The following is a 21,220-nucleotide window of genomic DNA, read 5'->3' as shown; positions in this document are numbered from 1 at the left end:
CAGTATGTAGTGGCTTTTTATTTTAAGTCAATACAAATGTCGATTGTCAAATTAAAAACTTATAGTTTCCTAAATATAAGGTCTAACAGTAATAAAAACAACATTAAATGAAGTAAACCAACAAATATTTATTGATATATCATAAATATAATATTACATGTTCTACAACTACTTCTCCTTAATATTATTAATAAGGTAAGTAATAAACATAGAACATTAAAAAATAGAGAATATCGAAAATTTTCTGCTCAAAATATTTTTAAATTCGTCACTTTAGCTCATGAATGAAATTATACATCGTTTTAATTTTACCTACAATACTCAAAACTTAATCAAGTTTCCAGTCATACAATCTTATCATATCAATTCATCCTTGCACAATGTAATACAAAAATAACTTTCATACTGATTTTTCCATTGACGTCACAAATACTTAGGTAAATATTTAAATATTATTGTGTTAGACAGTTTTAGGTACACAGGTCATAATTAAATGTTTTGAATACTTACACTACAAAAACTATTTGCATCTATTGTATTATGAACATAAAATGTATCAAATGACAAATCAATGTGAAATTAAATATCTTAACAAATCGACAAGACAACATTAAACCTTATAATTAATGGAATATAAAAGAAAGATCACATCGTCTCCGTAAGATCACACCAGACAGATTTTAATCATCCGTTATGTAGGCGAATCAGACGGGGTCTTTAGTCGGGTGACAACCATCGAGTCGAGGCACTCGCCTCCAGATCAACAACAAATCGGGGGACACATCAATCTCGCGTGTCGTGTCGCGTCATAATCTCAGAGGTGTTACTTCTAAACAAATCTGTCAATTTAATCCTATTTAATCCTAATTTCACCACGTTACCAGAACGCATCGTCGAGGTGCGGCTTCTGAATCGTACGGATGCGATATCGTTGGAACACGACACGACACTCCAGTGTCTAGCTCTAGTTAGTGCCGGCCGACCGCGCTCGGCGGTCAGTTGGGGACATTAGAGAAGTACTAGTGGTGCGCTAACAATCTATTGAGCGCGGGTGAGCTGGGCTCACATGGAGGTCGGCGACCAGAAGTTCATCTCCCTTAGTTCGGAGGGCTTGGGGCGGAAGGCCTGGGCGGGCCGCGAGGGCGCGGGCGGGCGGGGGGCCTGGTCGGCCTGCCGCGCCTTGTCCCTTGGCGCCGGCCCAAGACTCTCGACTGACTCCGCCAGCGTGCCGACTGTAAACAAAAACTAAAATTAGACTTCTGAGAGATATTTCCGGTGCGATTGTTCGGATTAGCAAGCTGAAGTGGCAATGGGCAGGGCACATAGTGCGCAGAACTGACGGCCGATGGGGCAGCAAGGTTCTGGAATGGAGGCCGCGTACCGGAAGGCGCAGCGTGGGACGTCCACCTACAAGGTGGACCGACGACATCGTGAAGGTAGCAGGGTAGCGCTGGATGCAGGCCGCTACCAATCGATCAATGTGGAAAGCATTAGGGGAGGCCTATGTTCAGCAGTGGACGTCCTATGGCTGACATGATGATGATGATGATGATTGTTCGGTAATTCTCCGACTTGGAAAATTATGTTACAATGATGCTCTGAGGCCCTACAACGTACTAAACTATTTCTTCCATTTAATTCTATCAATGTATCACTGATCACTCACGATCACTCACCTAACGAGTGGCCAGAGCGAGATGTCTAGAGCCGATATACCCAGAGCTGATATTCAAAATCAAAGTGTTCAGAGTAAATAAATTACCTCATCCGTTTTGTCGCAAAGATAGATAAGCCAAACGTGATAAAACTGACAACACATTGTGTAGTATGTGATGTTTTAATCGAATTTTAATGAAGATTTACAGATAGGAAATCCAACGACAATTTCAACTTTGTTTATGTTTCTTTTGGATATGACAATAATATGTAGTTATTTTGTCGCTTTGAGAAAAAAAAACACGTCATTGTTTTCATTGTACAAACATTATTATGTGTAAAGTAGTTGTGACGTCATAGCAAGCTAAACATTTTAAAAAAAAAATCTTTATGTTTACTGTTTCAATGTTTTATTTTTATTTTAAGATGTTAACGTAAGTAAAATTATCTAAATTGTTATTATGAAGTAAATAATTATTATTTTATTACCCAATGCACACAATAAATTATAATTATTAATGATTTAATTTCATTGTTACTAGTTTTTTTTTTTTAAAGTTTAATAATAATGGGAATATACTAAATAACTTACATATTAATCTGAAATTATCCATGACTGATGTCAACGAAATCAAAACGGGAGCGAACTGGATCAAACTGAACTCACCACGCTTACAGAAACCGTGCGATTATATCGGAGTGTAGACTAACAGTGACAAAATGTATACGCTACATCTACATAATATACTACGGAGATTCACGTGCACGCACTAGGAATCAAAGTTTACTTAAGCATACGTCACGAATGTCATTAGACTCATCCATCCACCACGTGTACAACATTGTGGACAAAAGATTGAATAACTACATTCTAATGATACAATGCTAGATTACTTCACCCAATTTGCGTCACTAAACTTATTATACAATACTAACGAGATCGCCAGAATCAATTTAGTGAAGTTTAGTTTCACCTCAATTTTAAGGACTTAGATAATTTGTGCAATCAACCTCGTTTATAGTCGCTGTTCAAATGTTTATCCAGCAAGATATTTTATCTCCACAATGCTAACGTAGATCAGTTATTTAGTATATTCGTAAGTTAATGAATATTCATAACATGTTTACATAAAGTTTTACTTATTAGTCAGCTGTTTGACATTATTGCGAATGGTTCAATGTTCGTATTATGGTACAAATTCTACGGACGTAATGATGAAAAAGCAAGAATTCTAATTTTGTTTGACGTCAATGTTGACAAGATATTGTGTGTATTAAAAGAACTACCGTTTTCCCAAAATGTGTAGGTTTTGAACTCCGCGCTATGTAAAGAATATTACTTGATCTAAGTCAGCTAGATCTACGTCACAATTCAAGATGACAGTCGTGCACTTATTGCATCATTTTTAGTGGCAAAAATAATTTATGAATTTACATAATGTTTACGAATGGGTTCAATAGTTATTCTAGGCAAATAATGCCAATAACACAGCAACAAATTTCAAAATGTCTGTGCATTCAGTTTTTTTTAAACTGCATTTTAACGTGTTTTATTTTCTAAAAGTAGCTTTAACAACATACAGTGCTTATTTTACAGTTAATTAGGTAATTTGGAATATTTTAACGTTTCCAAGAACACCTTTGCGACAAATCAGATTTAACACATGCAAACTCTAGTAAGTACCTTTCTCATATTTTTAATTGGAGTTAATTGACACTCAAGTCAAACTGTCACTCCGGAATTTCTTAGACAATAATTTAAAAAAGTACTCCACAAACCTTGTAGCCTGGTTTCCACGGCGTCCTCCTCAGCCAGAGTGGAAGTGGAGGTGGTGAGGTCTTTCTTGAAGCCGAGCAGCGCCATGGTCAGCCATGAGCGGCTTGAAGCGTCTTCTACCGGCTCGAACGGAGACGTGAAGTAGCTGGAACAAGAGACCAGACAAATGAGTATGGAACTTTATACTGGTAAATTAGGTGGTATATTGCATCAGTCAAATAAGAAACTATAGGAAACTACTTGATTATCCATAAGAATCTATACATACGAAACAGAGTGGACTTTGTTTTGCGTCTGTCATTTATCAATTCTGTATGTCCTTCAATCCTTACAGGTCATTCGATTTCATTATCAGAAACATCAATTCTTAAGTCTCATCGCACAATACTTAAGCTTTAGTAATTTAAAGATCTGGTAAGATATTTAACTTGTTATGGCATGTGAGTTTTGGTATTAAATGAACTATTATAGTGAATGTTGGCACTGGGAAACAAATTGTCAAGAATATCTTGCTCAAATTAAAATAATCGGACAACTACAAATATGCGCGAATGTTATCAAGGGCAGTCCCTACTGAGATAATTAACAGAAATATCTTTGTTCTATTACAAACAAGGAAGAAGGAAGCTTCTCACTACCTAGTCGACATTCCAAAAGTAATTTATCAAATAGTTGCTGTTGCTAGGATAGGAAATGACGGCTAAGGAAAATTCATACTTATTGTTTCTGTGACAAAAGAATACGAACAAGTAAAGCACATGTGCATACACGATAGTTCATATTCATGCGTATGACATGTGTGTGACAATGGTAAAAAAATGAGAGTAAGACACCATCTAAATGAATTTTTAGGTAAATGATAGTAAAAACCAATTTATGTCGAAAACATCCATTTCAACATTCATTTCAAAAGTCATCATCAAATTGAACTGTCGCTATACTAAATTAACTTTCATATAAATATAATGGCAATGAACATTTTTGCTTTGTTTTAACCAGTATAGAATAAGAGGAATCCAGTTTGAATGTCAAACGACCAGTTTCGTTAATGTCTGCTAATGTTGATGACGCACGAGTCGCGACATTCTCACTTCTCAGTAACCACTAACCGCGATAATTTCATTTCGTTGAACACCGAATGTTCGGCTGCATTTTATTATTAACGTTCGCGCTCACTTTGTGACGTAATGTTTATCACATGTTTAACATAACGTTTTTACCATAATCGTTGAGATCGTCGTGCCACACCTCTCGAATTTAAAATTCAACCGTATACGTCAATTTGAATTTGATAAAGTTGGTTGGGATATTCCGTAGCGCAAAATCCAGCTAAATAAAGGATGACGACCACTATCACAAAGAATTATGCTCCTTTATCGTCAAGTAGTATTTTAATTGTAAAATAATAAACAAAGATCTAAGCGATTAAGGTTGTCCGCGTGTGAACGCGAATTTATTGTTCTTGGCAATGTGTGTTTGTTCTAAATATTAATTTGTAAAAAACAGATAAAAATTGTATAAACAAAGAAGTAGCGATAACGATGTTTATACCTATGTATAATGCTCTCTGACTGGGTGTAGTACTATCAGTATTAAAATATACAGTGTTTACAGTTTCTAAAATAGGTAAATTAAACAAAAAATAAAGAGAGGTATTGTAACTAACTATTCATAGGTCATACTGACATCTGTGTTAATACAAAATGTCAACAAAGATCACGTCATTTTTAACCAACTTCATGAAAGGAATCGTCTGTATGATTTTTTTAAATATCAACATTTTGAAGTTCATAAAGAGCGCGGCGATACCGGTTTACGATCATGTCATTTAAATGAATATGCTCAGGAGATGATGCAAAATGCCATAAGGATTTCCGTAAGCTAAGCAAGCAAAGCTGACCGCAATGTTGTGAACATCGCGATCTACCGCAGCCACTATTGGTATCATTAATAACTTTGAATTTGCATGAAATATCATCTGTGTGCCACCATTTAATTGTCATGTGACAGTGAGTTTAGCTATAAAAGTGGGCGTTTCGAATTTCCGCCAGTAAATTCATACGTGATCCATAGACAGACATTAGAAATCATTAAAATTTGATTGATTTAGGCCAATTAAAATTAAACCCAATGTAAAGTGCAATTGGCCTGATGATACGCATAGTGGTTTTATTACACCGGCTAGGCAGGATACTGCAAATGAGCGCATTCATACCTTTACTCATGACGTTACGTATGTTCCGTATTTCGTCATTACGTATCTGTTGTTATCTAGTCATGTGATTGTTGAACCAATTATTATTTACATTTAAAAATAAACAATATGCAAACTGTATGTACGGACGAAAACCTTATATCGTCGCATTAGGGGCGACTTTGCAACTGACATGTGTAGTCTGATGTGCATTACTACAAGCAGACTGCTTGTGACTACGATTAAAAAACAAAAACGTAACGATGCGCTGTTTACATTGCGAAATGTTTGTCTGGATTACACGTGACTGATCTTGTCACAGCGAGGTAAATGCAAGAGAAGCTTTGGACAACACTACAGCCGTACAAATGCCCACGTGGTTCATCTAAGGCTGGTGGCAGGTTGACTTTTATTCAAAGCGCAGCTCATTCATAGCTTGAATACATTTTTCATCGCAAGCAGCTTTAATCATAACGGAATGCGAAAGTTTAAAATCCGTTATTTCAATATTTACATTACGGACTCGAGCTAAAGAATTTAATAACTAGCCTACTATAGACACATACCGGTTGCCGGTCATCTTGCGGCGACTAGTAGGGCTGGCGTTGGGCGAGTGCGCGGGAGTGACTGGCAAGCTCTTGCTGCCGCGACGCACGTTAAAGTTGTAGTGCTCCGCCGGGTCGTCTTCTGGCGAAGCGACCGTGAACCCGCGCCCCGACCGACCAGACACCATCTGATGAGCGACCTGGAATAAATACAGATTTAGGGGTGACGCAACAGAACAAAATGTTGCAAAAGTAGTAGGTAATGCAAGCAACACACTATGTACGATAAGAGGAGCTTATCTTGACGGACGAAAATACACTGTTATTGTTACCACTCAGATTTCCCAATTAGATAATTTCAGGCATTACGTATCTTATGTTATATCATCGACGTAGATGTTTTTTGTTATTCCTTTCAATATAATTTACTTTCAGTAAAATTTTGCAAAAGTAGTAGGTAATGCAAGCAATACACTATGTACGATAAGAGGAGCTTATCTTGACGGACGAAAATACACTGTTATTGTTACCACTCAGATTTCCCAATTAGATAATTTCAGGCATTACGTATGTTATGTTATATCATCGACGTAGATGTTTTTTGTTATTCCTTTCAATATAATTTACTTTCAGTAAAATTTTGCAAAAACAGTAGGTAATGCAAGCAACAAACTACGATAAGAGGAGCTTATCTTGTCGGACGAAAATACATTGTTATTGTTACCACACAGATTTTTCAAATTAGATAATTTCATGCATATTACGTACGTTATGTTATATCATCGACATTATTATGTTTGTTATTCCTTTCAGTATAATTTAATCCGGGTGGACATGTTCTATTCCTAGTGTGCGAGCCACCTAATGCGATAAAAAATTATCGTAGTGCAACCCCGGTGAACTAGCAGACCCCCCGTATCAGTGAGTAATATAATAATTACTGTCGTTAATTAGCTGTGGTCACTCGCATGAGCGGTGCTACCGACCTTGACGACGGAGTTGCCGCACGCCGCGCCCTCTCCTTTGAACCCGTCGTCCACGCCGGCTGGCTTAGGCTTGGAAGACACCGAGTTCACTGCAAATAAACAAACATTATAACAACATGAGACAAAAGTACTAAACAACACCATTACGTCTTCTTTTGTCTACCGGATGTGTAATGTTTCCGATTTGCGTGTCCCCAAAACAAAAACAGTGCGTTTTGATGGCGTACATAATCCGGTGCTGTAAGGTAAACAGGCAATAACCCATGACATCACAGATAACTGTGTACTTAAATGATAAGTCATGATGTGTGCAAAATATTTACACAAACAAGCGTGATTTTTTTAAGTTTCAAGTCACAGTTATTACGCGAAATTACCAAAACAACATAGCACTTTACAGGTAATTAATTAATGAACTTTCAGTCGTGCTAAGACAGCTTATTGGGGCGAAGGTTACATCGATAATCTCAGTAGTAAATGACGAAATATTTCATTAAAGCAATAATGCTCTACATAAGTAATGACGACCGCTACACAATAAACAACTATGTAAATAGGCAAACATTTTATGTTGTGCACATTATCTCTACCCCAATGATATTGTATGCATCGTTTGTGTAGTGTAAACATATTTGTTACTGAAACGAATCCGAAAAAAAAAATGTTTTCAACCACTGCAACTCCTGTCAGGATCTTATGGCCTCTAATTAAACCCAACCAGTGAAGGTTCAACCCAGAGGATACTGTCTTGGAACCCGCAACGAATTTAATTAGTAAAATATAAGAGGAGTTCGAAATCATTCGAGGATCAACTTCATCCTCCACAAAGTGGAAGACTTGATCTTTTGAATTATAAGATAAAACGTTAATGAAAACTCACCACTTGTGTTGATGGGCGCAATGCTATGCAGGACGTCTTGGCACGGCTTAGTATGCTTGGACCAATCCTTGTCCTTGGCACTGCTGGCGATAGCTGTGGCGGCTGTGACCTCCTTGGGGATCTCAGTCAGCAGCTTCGGCAGGTCTTGCTCAAGCTTAGACTTCCCTAACAGCACGTCTGTTTTGGGGTAACGAATGTAGAAGAACGAGTCTTCAGGAGCTGGTGGTGATCCAGCAAACGCCTCGAAGTCTCTATGAACAACATAAAAAATAATATTAGCTGGGTAGGAGAAAATCGTCTTCTAGAGCTAATTAATTATGGCCTTTTGCGTTGGACTGCCGTGCTAACAAAATGATCCAGTTCAGCAAACAAAATATACCCTAGATTTTGAACTAGATTGATTTGATAGAGATGAAAATTAAATAAGACTTTTTTCTCTTTTCAAACAGAATCACACTTTGCTGAGTTTTATTATACGAACGTAATTCGTTATTTGTATGTATGGATTTCGTTGAATACGTACAAAGGACAAACAAGTCAGGGATAAAAATAAGAATTCGCTAATTTGAGAAAAAAAGGATGCATCACACAGGTTGGAACAATTAGAACATAAAAGAATAGATCTGGTCTGCGTAGACTGCGGACTGACACTGACGAGTGTCATTATGGCCGTGGCATTAACCCCAGTATTCTGAGATCGACGACAAAGATTCACAGCTTATACCATTATTAACAGGTTTGGCATATGGTGGATCACGAATTGTATTATTTTAAATAGCTAATGAATGGCCTCGGGAAAATAAAACTGTCGGTGATTACGACATCTATGCGCAGGAGCTGTACGCTTCTGTCGCTGTACATTCATGGCTACGTTAACGAGGAAATGAACTTTCAATCGCATTATTACCTGGCTAGTTTTCAATTATACTATTGTTAATAACGCACAAGCCAAATCTACTCTCAGCCAGCAGAATTAACACAATCAAGTAGAGTGCTCACTTACGGGAGGTAGCAGTTGAGTTGTGCAACAAGATTCCTCTTCCTAAACATTATCTTGAACTAATATTCGACCACGTTAAATCCGACGAGCAGCGGCCTAATTCACCGGTACAGTTGCAGCGGGATTTATTTATAGCGAGTTTAAAATCCACTCCGCGGTTCAATAAGATGGCGCCAAATGCAAAACGAGCGACAGAGAACTGACTGAAACGATTCTAGAATAGCTTTTGCTTTTTATATGCCGCAAAATGTTGTAGGCATGCAAGTTTATCTTATCACAATCATAACAACTGAGCGAAACGCTCAGTATGAAAATAACACGCCTCGTGACGTCATTGCCAATCGGCCAATGCGAGAGGTTCATTAGCACACTCCCTCTGGTTTGAAAGAGCACATGACAGAAATGACGATGGAGGTCAAAGACAGGCTCTACCGCTCGTGACGTAAGCAACATCACGTAAACACGTTTTGGCAAGTGACCACTGCGAAATTAGATTTTCTGTCATTAAAATCCCGGCCGGATAATCTTGGGAAGCAATTGTGGAATTTTCCTGAACCAAATTTCACGACACGCGTCTCAGACATTGTCTTCAGAAACCTAAACAAGCTCCTGGACAATAGTACTATAACTGCAAAATGTACAATCAAACATTCGATCACAATCTGGGGGCACGGCAGTGCCCCCACCAAGTCGAGCAAAGAAGCGGCACGGCCGTACCATCCTTTTCTCGAAGCAATTCAGGCCATTTTCGACCGCCTGTAACTTCGTTGTGGATAAAACTAGAAGGCTGAATTTTCATTAGCTATGCAGGCATTGTAAAGACACGGTATATTTCAAACATTCAATTTGAACCAGTAGTTTAAGAATTATAACGGGTCAAAATTTCTTATTTTGTCACTCACTGACTGACTGACTGACTGACTGACTGACTCACCGATCATCAAAATTCTAAGGCACTTCTAGCAGACCTAGAAGCTTCAAATTTGGAATATAAGTAGTGTTTGGTGTATGAATCAAGGAAAAACTAAAATATTTGGGGGCACGGTAGTGCAACCGCCAAGTCGAGTAAAATTTTTCAATTTCGGTCCAGTTTTCTAGATACATAACTGCTGTCTACAAAATACAAAAAGAAATGAGATCCCATCAAAAACAATACTTGAAACAATACATGAAAACACGTGTAAATTAAATTATTTAGTGCGATGGCCAAGTCAATAATTTATGTAAAACGTTAAAGATTTCCTGGCCTAGACTTGGTATTACATGGATCTCACAACTTTATACCGTAGAACAACTGAGTTGCGAGACTTGGTTTTTTTGACAAGTATTGTTTTTGATGGGATCACAATTTTTTGGTCGCCTAATGAAAGAGAAACGTGTTTTGTTTCCTAAACGAAATCTAAACACATAAAGATTGCATTCTTATGTTTTGATATAAGTAGGTAAATGGAAAATTATCAGATTATCTACTTAGCAGGACATTAGCATAGAAGTTAAACACGCAATAACATGAAAACAAACTTACATATTGTAAACAACTACTATGCAAAACGTAATTTAAGCTTATTATTGCAAATACCTGTATAAGGGCATCCACACACAGTACACTACTCCGCTAAACACTTATTTTAAATTTTAAGCTGTTATCAATTTAGGTAGGTACCTACATGTCCAAATATCTTAAGTAATGATCCAACTGTCAAGTTCCAGGCTCCTTTTGAAGAGAAACTAGTTACGATAAGTTGAACATATATTCTGTGTATAATAAGAAAATCAACCTCTAAAAACCCTATTTTAAAGAGATTTGAATTCTTCATCAATAAAACATATTTTGCCCCTAATTGCCTGTATTCTCCATAAATAATATGTTCTTGATCTCATCACATAGAAACAATTTCCTTATTGTACCTATTTAATGGAACGGGAAAGTTGTTACCTATTAAGGTGCGGGTAAAGCAGCTAGCAAGCCCATAAAAATTCTTTACAAATGAAGTAACTAAGTGAACTAAACTATATTGTAAGTATTACTTTGAAATTAATGAAAATTTAAACACAGTGAAAATTATCTCAATACTTAAAACAAAGCACGATAAAGAGTGCGTGTGGGGTGAAACTTGAGGTTACTGTAGCCACCTACTGCTACGTAACGAAAAATATTGACACTCCGATTATCAGCCGTGTTGCTGAGGACAAACAATTGCGATAAAGATAGCTTAGCGCTCGTCACTTCGCATCTATGTACCTACTCTACATGCAAAATTTTCACAATTTTCACGGACTTATCAAGCCACAAAATTAATTATCGACGCGTTTAAGAAATACGCTGAATTCATAGCCATATCTATGCTTAATCTCATAATCTAGCAGATGATAAAACATTTACCTTAAAAATCTCTTCATATTGTATCTTCTTCACAACAACACAAACACTGTCTTTATTGTTAACGAAACTGTTAAATACTGAAATTAAAATAAAATATTCTTTGCTTAGTAAACTTTCAATTCGCACTGACTTTGGCCTTTGACGTACGTATCCTTAGTCCGTACTGCTTTCCGGCAAAATCATGACTATTATTTTATGAGCAAAAGAACCCATTTGTGATTGATCCCACCTTCTAATTAACACCCTCATTATGACGTAGGCAGGATTTAGTCACACAAAACATCATTAAATTTAATAATGATGGATCTAATTGATTGTGAAAGTTTTATCATTAGATAATAGTATGACATTATTATAGTAATGTTATTTTGAGCATATTTGAGTTTTAGGTGCAATTAATGTAGGATTTCTTCCTATTATAATAAAATTAAAATTACGCAGAACTAAACAAAAACTTGAATTGAAGACTAGTTGTCCTTCCACGACAGTTTTCGAATTTCTCGTGGGATTAAAATATCATGGGATTATTTTTTCCGTAAAAAGTAGGAGTAGTAGTGTCACTGTAAAATCCATAAACTACACACTAAAAACTTCGTTACTCCGTTTCAACATAAAAATAAGACAAACAAAACATACATTCAAATGTTTATATTTTATCATTCGGGTATCTAATATTCACGTGTTCATAAACGTTTTATACGAAAGTATGAGCACAGAGTACAATTTTAGATTTAGATCACAGTAGGTAAACTAAATACTAATAACTGTGTCAAACATGTGTTTTAATTTTAGGTAAACGGCTACTTAGTTATGCGCTGTACGATTTTATTCATATTTTGGCCGTTTGATTTTATAAAATTGTTTAAATCTGCGGCTACAACCAAGAATTCAGAATGAACAAAAATACTCTGGTTAAATCGAGAAATTAAAGAAATTGAACATTAGAGTTAATTTACAACTGCACGGATTTGTTTTTATAATTTACAAGATTAATTCAGGTATTTCTTTATATTTTTTAAATATGTACTATAGGGCCACGTATCAGGTCAGTTAGTTTCTACTAAAAAATATCAGAACTAAGCAGGGTTCGAGGATATATATCAAGGGATATATATCAAGATATATATCGGATATATAGCCGATATATATCAAGCCGGTTTTGATGATATATATCAACTTTTAAAAATTGTTACTGTATTTGTACTTTTTGACAAAGATTTTTATTTTTTTAGTTGATTTTGCCGTATTTAAAAGAATATTTTATGTTTTTGCTTTATTTGTCTGATTTTAAGTTTAGAAAAAATTAAAAACATGTTTATCTAACAGATATGCAATAGTATTCATGAATAATACAATAAAATAATAGTATGGCTTTCATACAAAGTTGATATATATCAAAGTTGATATATATCTGATATATATCATAAATATCCGATATTTTGATATTTATAATAAATATCGGATATTTTCGAACCCTGGAACTAAGCATACAAATAACTAGATTAACATACGGATAGCGATTTTTAACTAGATAAAGTGCTTATTTAGATAGGTAACATAATGTAAATTTATATTCAATGAAAGTGGTAAAAATCTAACACCTTCAAATGATATCTACAGACGAAGGTACCTACGACGCCTGGCATGCGTAATGCTCCAGCTGCATACCGTAATCAAGTCGGCCTCGATATACGCCCTAACGTGTTGCAACCGCTTATGAGAGAACGTCATATATTGATGTTTGAGAGACGGGTCAGCATAGCTATGAAAATATAACCATCATTCAGTCAACAAAAAACAGTCATCAGTCTTGATTGGGTAATGCAATTTTATGTTAATAAGTTTCTTAGAAGTTCATGTACCTACATATCTGGGGGCACGGCAGTGCCCCCACCAAGTCGAGCAAAAAAGCGGCACGGCCGTACCATCCTTTTCTCGAAGCAATTCAGGCCATTTTCGACTGCCTGTAACTTCGTTGTGGATAAAACTAGAAGGCTGAATTTTCATTAGCTATGCAGGCATTGTAAAGACACGGTATATTTAAAATTTCATTCAATTTGAACCAGTAGTTTAAGAATTATAACGGGTCAAAGTTACTTAATTTTGTCACTCACTGACTCACTGACTCACTGACTCACTGACTCACCGATCATCAAAACTCTAAGGCACTTCTAGCAGACCTAGAAGCTTCAAATTTGGAATATAAGTAGTGTTTGGTGTATGAATCAAGGAAAAACTAAAATATTTGGGGGCACGGTAGTGCAACCGCCAAGTCGAGTAAAATTTTTCAATTTCGCATCAAAAACAATACTTGTCAAAAAAACCAAGTCTCGCAACTCAGTTGTTCTACGGTAAAAAGTTGTGAGATCCATGTAATACCAAGTCCAGGCCAGGAAATCTTTAACGTTTTACATAAATTTATTGACTTGGCCATCGCATGAAAACACGTGTAAATTAAATTATTTAGTGCGATGGCCAAGTCATTAATTTATGTAAAACGTTAAAGATTTCCTGGCCTGGACTTGGTATTACATGGATCTCACAACTTTTTACCGTAGAAAAACTGAGTTGCGAGACTTGGTTTTTTTGACAAGTATTGTTTTTGATGGGATTAATAACTTTTCTAAAGAACATTAGCCAAAATTGTATAGCAATTAACTAATTAGGTACCACAAACATAAGCATAAATTAACAAATGAATTCTAAGAATACAATAAATAAGACAGCCACTAAAATACATTTGAAAGTAGTCTTAAATATAATGAAAACCGAGTGGAAGACTGAAACGACTGCCAGCAAATGGCCGCTCTCAAAAAGCAGTTTTGAAGCTAAGGAACTAAGAACGATTTTAGAACAAAGTATAGCCTGTACATAGAGCCTATCGGATATAACAGCGTTTATTACTTTGCTATTAGATTGCGTAGTATCTGGCGAGCTGCACTCTCAATGTCATTTGACAATTGCTCCCAATGTATTGAAATCTAAGTAATTCGAAGGTATATTGCTTACTTGCTTAGCTTACAACTTTTATACAGTGTGTCCGGGCATGTAGTGATCAAACTTTAAGGGCGTAATCTATGGACAATTTTATCGGTGCAAATATTTTAAATTTGGGGCTTGACCCATTTCTCGCATATTTACAAGGATTTAAGTTTTTAATTTTAAGTTTTCACCTCTTCCTTCAAAAACAAGTGATAGCGTGGGTAACTTAACATTAATAAGCAAATATTTTATATCATGCGATAGCCAATAAAATTATCTTTTAGTAGAAGTAGAAAACAGACACAAGTTTCATACATTTTAAGGGAGTAAGAATGGATTTAATTAGAAATAAACATGATTTTTTTCACACCTTTTTCAGTTATTTCCCAACACAAGAAAAACCAGGTCGTTAAGGTATGTTTTATTTGCATTGTATTATTAGTATTTGAGCCATTCTACAAAACGAATGTAAATTTATTAGTCTACGTCTATTAGTTTCGACATAATTGTTGAACAGAGATACCCATTCCCAGCGGTTTCCATAGTAATCGGAATAGGTTGTGTGATTCTTTCAGGCAGTGCATTTTCGCATGTCGCGTGCGCTATGGAAACCGCTGGGAAGGGGTATCTTTGTTCAACAATTACGTCGAAATTAATAGACGTAGACTAATAAATTTACATTCGTTTTGTAGAATAGCTCAAATACTAATAATGAAATGCAAATAAAACATACCTTAACGACCTGGTTTTTCTTGTGTTGGGAAATAACTGAAAAAGATGTGAAAAAATGGTGTTTATTTCTAATTAAATCCATTCTTACACCCTTAAAATGTATAAAACTTGTATCTGTTTTCTACTTCTACTAATAGATAATTTTATTGGCTATCGCATGATATAAAATTTTTGCTTATTAATGTTATACTACCCACGCTATCACTTGTTTTTGAAGGTAGAGGTGAAAACTTAAAATTAAAAACTTAAATCCTTGTAAATATGCGAGAAATGGGTCAAGCCCCAAATTTAAAGTATTTTCACCGATAAAATTGTCCATAGATTACGCCCTTAAAGTTTGATCACTACATGCCCGGACACACTGTATTATCTACATAGCAGGAAACAAGTACCCAAGAGGTAAAGCGAGAGGAGCTGTTATTTCGAAAACTAGATGGCACGAAAATGCCACCACGGAACCAAGACAACCTTGATCTACCCTCATTGATCTGGCCCGAAATGGCTTATGTAGGCTTAATCACAAATCTTTCAGAATACAGGGTGTTTGGCGGAATGTTAGACAAACTTCGTGGGTGTATAGGTAAGGCCATTTTAAGAATACAAGTTCGCCCATTTGACCCTCAGTNTTACCCTACTACATTTTAAAAGAAATTAGGTATTTCGAATTGATATGAATATGAATGGACATGGAAGGTTTTTTCCAATGTGATAATTTTGTATAAATAATGATTCATTCGTTCTAAACGGACAGTAATTGGCTACTTCGGTAGAGAATGGTTGTTACATAATATGTATCATAATTAATTATGTCAAGTGTCAGACACAAATCACAAGTGTCTTGTTACTAATATCAAATCCATATTGTATTAGTCTAATAGTTCTTAACTTGTTGATAATTTATTATGAAAAAATATAAAATTACTAGCTATGCCCTATGTAAAACGTAGCCTATGTGTTAATACAGTCAAATCCAAAATCTTAAATATCCACGAATTATTACTATCATCTTTTTAATAAAAACATTCTAAGGGTAAAACACCCTGTATATTTTAATCGTGTAGTAGTCGCCACTAGCAACAATAGAATCCTGAAAGTGAGCAACCAAAGTAAATGCACCTACATTACGCCAATGTAATAGCAAGCACTACAAAATGGACGGACGATCTGGTGAAACACTTACAATATGGCAAGCGTTTTACATTAATGGAAGGAGAAATGGCAAAAATGAAGTAATTTTTTTGACAATTGTGTTGCTAGAAGTTATTGGCAAACTATATTTTGTAATAACTTCATCCACTTGTAATTCTGGTTGTATAAACCTTCCATGAAACTTGTTTGTATTATTTGCCGAGAGATGTCACTGTACTTTGAGACGCGTAAAACTGTACCGCGGTGTCCAGATTTTTTACCCCTATTATATATACCCTGGAGTGTTTTGACATAACAACCAATAAATTGTCACCTAAATATTGACGTCTTATTTATACCTAGATAAGAGTCCCTTAAGTGCGCCGAGAGTATCCGTGGTTTATTCATGGTCCTGTCGAGTCGGATATCATCAGGAAGCTGATGTCCATTGGGCACTGGTAACGGTGCAGGTGCCGCGATTACACTTCGTGCATTTTTGGAGGGGGGTGACGTCCTGGACAGTGGATCGCTGTCGCAAACAGGACAGGTGAAGAAGCTGGGTCAGCTAGGAGCTGCTGACACCAGTTTGACAGTACCAGCTGTGGTGCTGTCAGGGCAACCAACTGGTTGAGGAAGATCAGGAGATGATGATGGTGGTGCTGCGCTGAGGTGGTGCCATCTGGTGGAGACACGGTCGGAGCCCTATTTTTTTCAAATAAATGATCAGCAAGTACAGGGACATACCCTAGCCGCCTTGGTCACCAGATCTCACATCGTGCGACTTTCTTTTGTGGGGGATATCTCAAGTCAAAAGTTGACAGCAAACTATCCTCAAATTCCGCCGTGAAGTTGTAGGAAAATTATTAGCACGATTTGTTTTCGCATAGTTGCGAATGTAAGGGTCCGGCTGTGAGAGTGCCTATAGTAAAACGGGCATCAATTAAACGACATTGCAATCCGCATTATCAAACTCCATTTTGCAATAGTAATAAATAATAAAAAGTCATAATATGATTTATTTGTATTCATTTTTGAAGTTGAAAAATTCCCACTGGACACCCTTTATTTCTTCTTCTCTTCCCAATATTTCAATATACACAGGAAATAATATTCTACTAAGAATTCATTGTGATTTTTTTGTGTTTTAATGCCGGTTTTCTGTAATCAATATTTTTATCAAAATCAACTGTCAAACGTCATTATGTTTTTGGTCAAAACATTAATGGTTTTCAAAGTTTTTACATAGGTAATTTCATATTGTTTACAAGATATTATTTGATCACAGATTGAAATTTGAGAGTTGAAGGTCATTTTCGTTTTCGTTTTCGTTTTCGGCCGAAAATGAGACTGCAGCCGAAGCTTCGTTTTCGTTTCCGTTTTCGGCTGAAAATCCATATTCGGTCGGACACTAACCCTCAGTGAGGTACTATTTTTTTAATTGATATTTTTGTTTTTTCAATTAAAAAAAAGTAGCTCACTTAGGTTCAAATGGGCGAACTTGCATTCTTAAGATGACCTTACCTATACACCCACGAAGTTTGTCTAACCATCCGCCAAACACCCTGAATAATGTTCGAATGTTTACTCTGAGTTTTCTTTTGATTTTACAGTCCCGCACGCACTGATATTTCCTGTTCGCTTCGCTCGCGTTCATTTTAATTCAAATGGTAATGGTTTAAAATAAATTATTCATATTCGTATTATAAGGGTGATTTTTCTTTAGGATGTAGTAGTAATATAAATTTTTGGCAGCCTTCTATTCTATTTTAAAGATTTATGTCCCCTGAAGGTATTTGATACTCTAAAAAATTTAATTCGATTTTTAATTAAAAATATTAAATATAAGCTGAAAGACTATTTCCTAAAGCTAATGTAACAATATTAAAATATTTTTATGCTGTATTATGTAATTGTATGTGAAACTGTGAATGTACCCACTGCAAACTCGTTAGCTTTACATCAAACCCTAGTGGTTTTTAAAGCTATCTAAATGTAATTGTCTCAATGTAACTGTCTTTAAGTTGTTAAATAAATTAAAAAAAAATAATAATAAGTAAGGTAGGTATGTACTTAAGTTAATAGATAGTGCTAATTTATTACCAGTCACGTCACATTATTTCAAGAAGTTGTCTAGTTACCTTTTAGTGTAAAACTTTCCTATTTGCAATAGTTATATACATTTATTAAACTCTAAAAATACTTAACAACTCCTTGTTATCTTTAAACTTTTCGAGAATCTTTAACGAGTAGATAAATAAATCAATTATCAATCAAAGCAGTGATAAGTGGTTAAATCAGCTTGGCTATGCAATGTTAGACAGAAATATATAAAAAATATATTCTAACTAAGTATCAAGCTATATCAACCTACATAATACATAATATAACAACTAGCTACTTCCCCAAAAATAAACTTTCAAATATTCTGAATTAGCTTAAGCATTCTGAACAATGTACAGATAACATGTTAAATGCAAAGCAATAAACATGTTATACTTTATTTAAACTTTGCATTTTATTTAAGCAAACAAAACAAAAAAACCGAAACTACAATAATCAAATAGCAATTTGAAAAAGAAATTGAAAAATGGACTGAGTTGTGAACTTAAGTTGAATCATGGAAAAAAATCCTATTCTTTCAAATAAACTGAATATGAATTATTCATGTTTAAAAAATCTAGAAATAAAACTTTTAATTAAAAAAAATAAGCATAAATGATAACCTAATGTGACTTTAATATTAAATTGCTCAATATTGAGAATGCTATTTAAAAATATTAATAATAAAAGCACTTACTTTGCTGGCTTATTTTTCATCCATACTGGCAGATTGAATCCATCCTTAATCTCAGGGTCAGATGCCATCTTGTCAATGATGTTTTATTAAAACTTAAACTTTAACACAAACAATCCTAATCAAAGCACCTAAAGAACTGCTTCAACACGGAGCGGGGAATTGAATGATTTTAATTATCTTGAGCAGAAAAGATAAGATTGTCTCAGTTGGTTATACAACATTGACATTGATATCATTTGAAAAAAAAAACAAAGAAGAAATTAATATAATAGTTAACCTAAGGAGAGAGGCCTTAAAGCACTCAAGACACCCTCTGGGATTCACTGGACTTGAGAGAAAGAGTTGATGAGCCCATCTGAAACAAATAAAAATACTATGAACACTTGCACATGCACTGTCCCCCAAAAAGCTTCATAATTACATTTAGATTAATTGGATCCCAGTTTTAGATCCTATTTTTTTTTATATTAACAATGGGTCTCATTTGCTATTTCCATTGAATCGCATGTAAAAGCAATATTTTTAAAATGTGGGGTCCAATTTGGACCATAACGGAAAACATGTTAATTTTCAACAAAAATAATTATACATATTTATTATGACAGACAAGTGTTGCTTTAATGTAGGGGCAATTGGTGGATATGGGGATCTAAAGATAAACTACAATAAGTACAGTTGACAAGCATATCAGGGTATATACTGCAAAATCAATTATGCCTATTACAACTTTTTCAGGTGCCACAAATGCCACAATACAATAATTATGTGATGCTGTCTGTATCTGAAATGGACCTTTCTAAACTAATGTAAGGAACAATCTACTGTTGCCAAAATCATAGACTAAGTACTGAGGACTGGCAAATACATTACTGAGATGCATGGTAAGTAGGTAGTTTTTTTGTGTAAAATCATAATTAAAGCATGCCTACGAGATTGTGTAAGGTAGAGAAATATAAAAAAAAATTAGCTACTGAGCTATTATCCTTCGATTGGTAGATACGTTACAATAATATTTCACTGGCTTTGGCTGGCCACAAAGGAACAGATAATATATCAAATGGTTAACTAGCACATAGGGACATAGTTAATTCTACTTTAATACATTCGTAGTTTGTGGTACATAGGTAGGTAGCAATGGATGCATTGTGGTATGCAGCACAGATGTAGGTACATTGTTAAAACTAAGGAATTCATACAAAGTCAACATGTACGACAAAATTCCCAACACAGTACTATTAGCATCATGTGCCTTACATATTAACTTTAAATGTTTTATGATAATAAGTCATAATAAAAGGGTCTTACAGTTTTCGCAGCGATGTTAGATGAATAAATTTTAATCATTTTTAAAACCAAACACAAAAACTGAAAAATTATTGCACGCCACACGTTCGCGTCGTCGTCAAATGTCAAATTCATAGAGAAAAGTAATACATAGGAAATAGAGAACCCTCTCTGTCAAATTTTTGAGCCTACTAATTGACAGCCTGGTGTTAAATTCCCTGTACTTAACCTACGTACGTAACGCTCACATACATACATAGTACACGCACACATACATACATAAAGTCCACGCACACATACACACAGTTCACGCACACATAGACCCTTATAACCTTCAAAGAATTATTGTTTTTATGATGTACAATGTAGAATTTTTTCAAATCCATTATTTTGAAAATATTTATCTTTATGGTGTACGTATTTTATTATTTTCAAAACAATGGATTTGGAAAAATTCTACATTGCACATGGAAATGCAAATAAGTAAACAAAAACTTTTGAATTTAATAATTTTACTTTATTTATGAACACACATAATATTATACACCAAAAGCGTCTTTTCGCAAAGTTTTCAACAACACTAAAAAAGCATTTGCACATTGAGAAAACTCAGATCACTTGTGAACATAACAGAAAGTTTCTTCGCGATTCACGAAGGAACGAACAAAACTCCGATGAACCAGAACAGCAGCAGGTACGAAGGAATGAACTTGAATTTGACTCGACGACTCTTCAATACTTTAATAGGGCCACAGAAAACTTTAATGATGGCTAAGAAAACAAGAATGCATTTAACATAACAAAAACAACACCGGCCATTTTGGAGGAAAAACAAAGTTGCCATATGTTAAATAGTAATTTCTACTACTCTATTAT

At 35.1% G+C, this 21,220-nt stretch overlaps 1 protein-coding gene across 3 annotated transcripts; it reads right to left on the bottom strand.

The window, feature by feature from the left end:
- Positions 1 to 268: 268 nt before the first annotated feature.
- On the bottom strand, positions 269 to 20,474 carry LOC114359666 (uncharacterized). Of its 3 annotated transcripts, XM_028314139.1 has the most exons (7): positions 20,366 to 20,474; positions 19,061 to 19,415; positions 8,039 to 8,289; positions 7,159 to 7,247; positions 6,194 to 6,372; positions 3,436 to 3,578; positions 269 to 1,232 (listed from the first exon to the last, which is right to left on the bottom strand). In XM_028314139.1, the coding sequence occupies exons 2-7, from the start codon at positions 19,126 to 19,128 to the stop codon at positions 1,063 to 1,065; spliced, it is 900 nt and encodes a 299-aa protein (XP_028169940.1). In that variant the 5' UTR covers positions 19,129 to 19,415; positions 20,366 to 20,474; the 3' UTR covers positions 269 to 1,062. The 3 variants fall into 3 exon arrangements, with proteins under 3 accessions (XP_028169940.1, XP_028169942.1, XP_028169941.1); XM_028314141.1 differs by lacking the exons at positions 19,061 to 19,415; positions 20,366 to 20,474 and adding an exon at positions 11,422 to 11,593; XM_028314140.1 differs by lacking the exons at positions 19,061 to 19,415; positions 20,366 to 20,474 and adding an exon at positions 9,042 to 9,235.
- Positions 20,475 to 21,220: the final 746 nt, after the last annotated feature.

The sequence above is a fragment of the Ostrinia furnacalis genome, unplaced genomic scaffold (assembly GCF_004193835.3).
Source record: "Ostrinia furnacalis isolate ACB-3 unplaced genomic scaffold, ASM419383v2 OfSCF4541, whole genome shotgun sequence".
Taxonomy (NCBI): Eukaryota; Metazoa; Arthropoda; class Insecta; order Lepidoptera; family Crambidae; genus Ostrinia; species Ostrinia furnacalis.
This window is presented reverse-complemented; position numbering and strand designations above follow the sequence as displayed.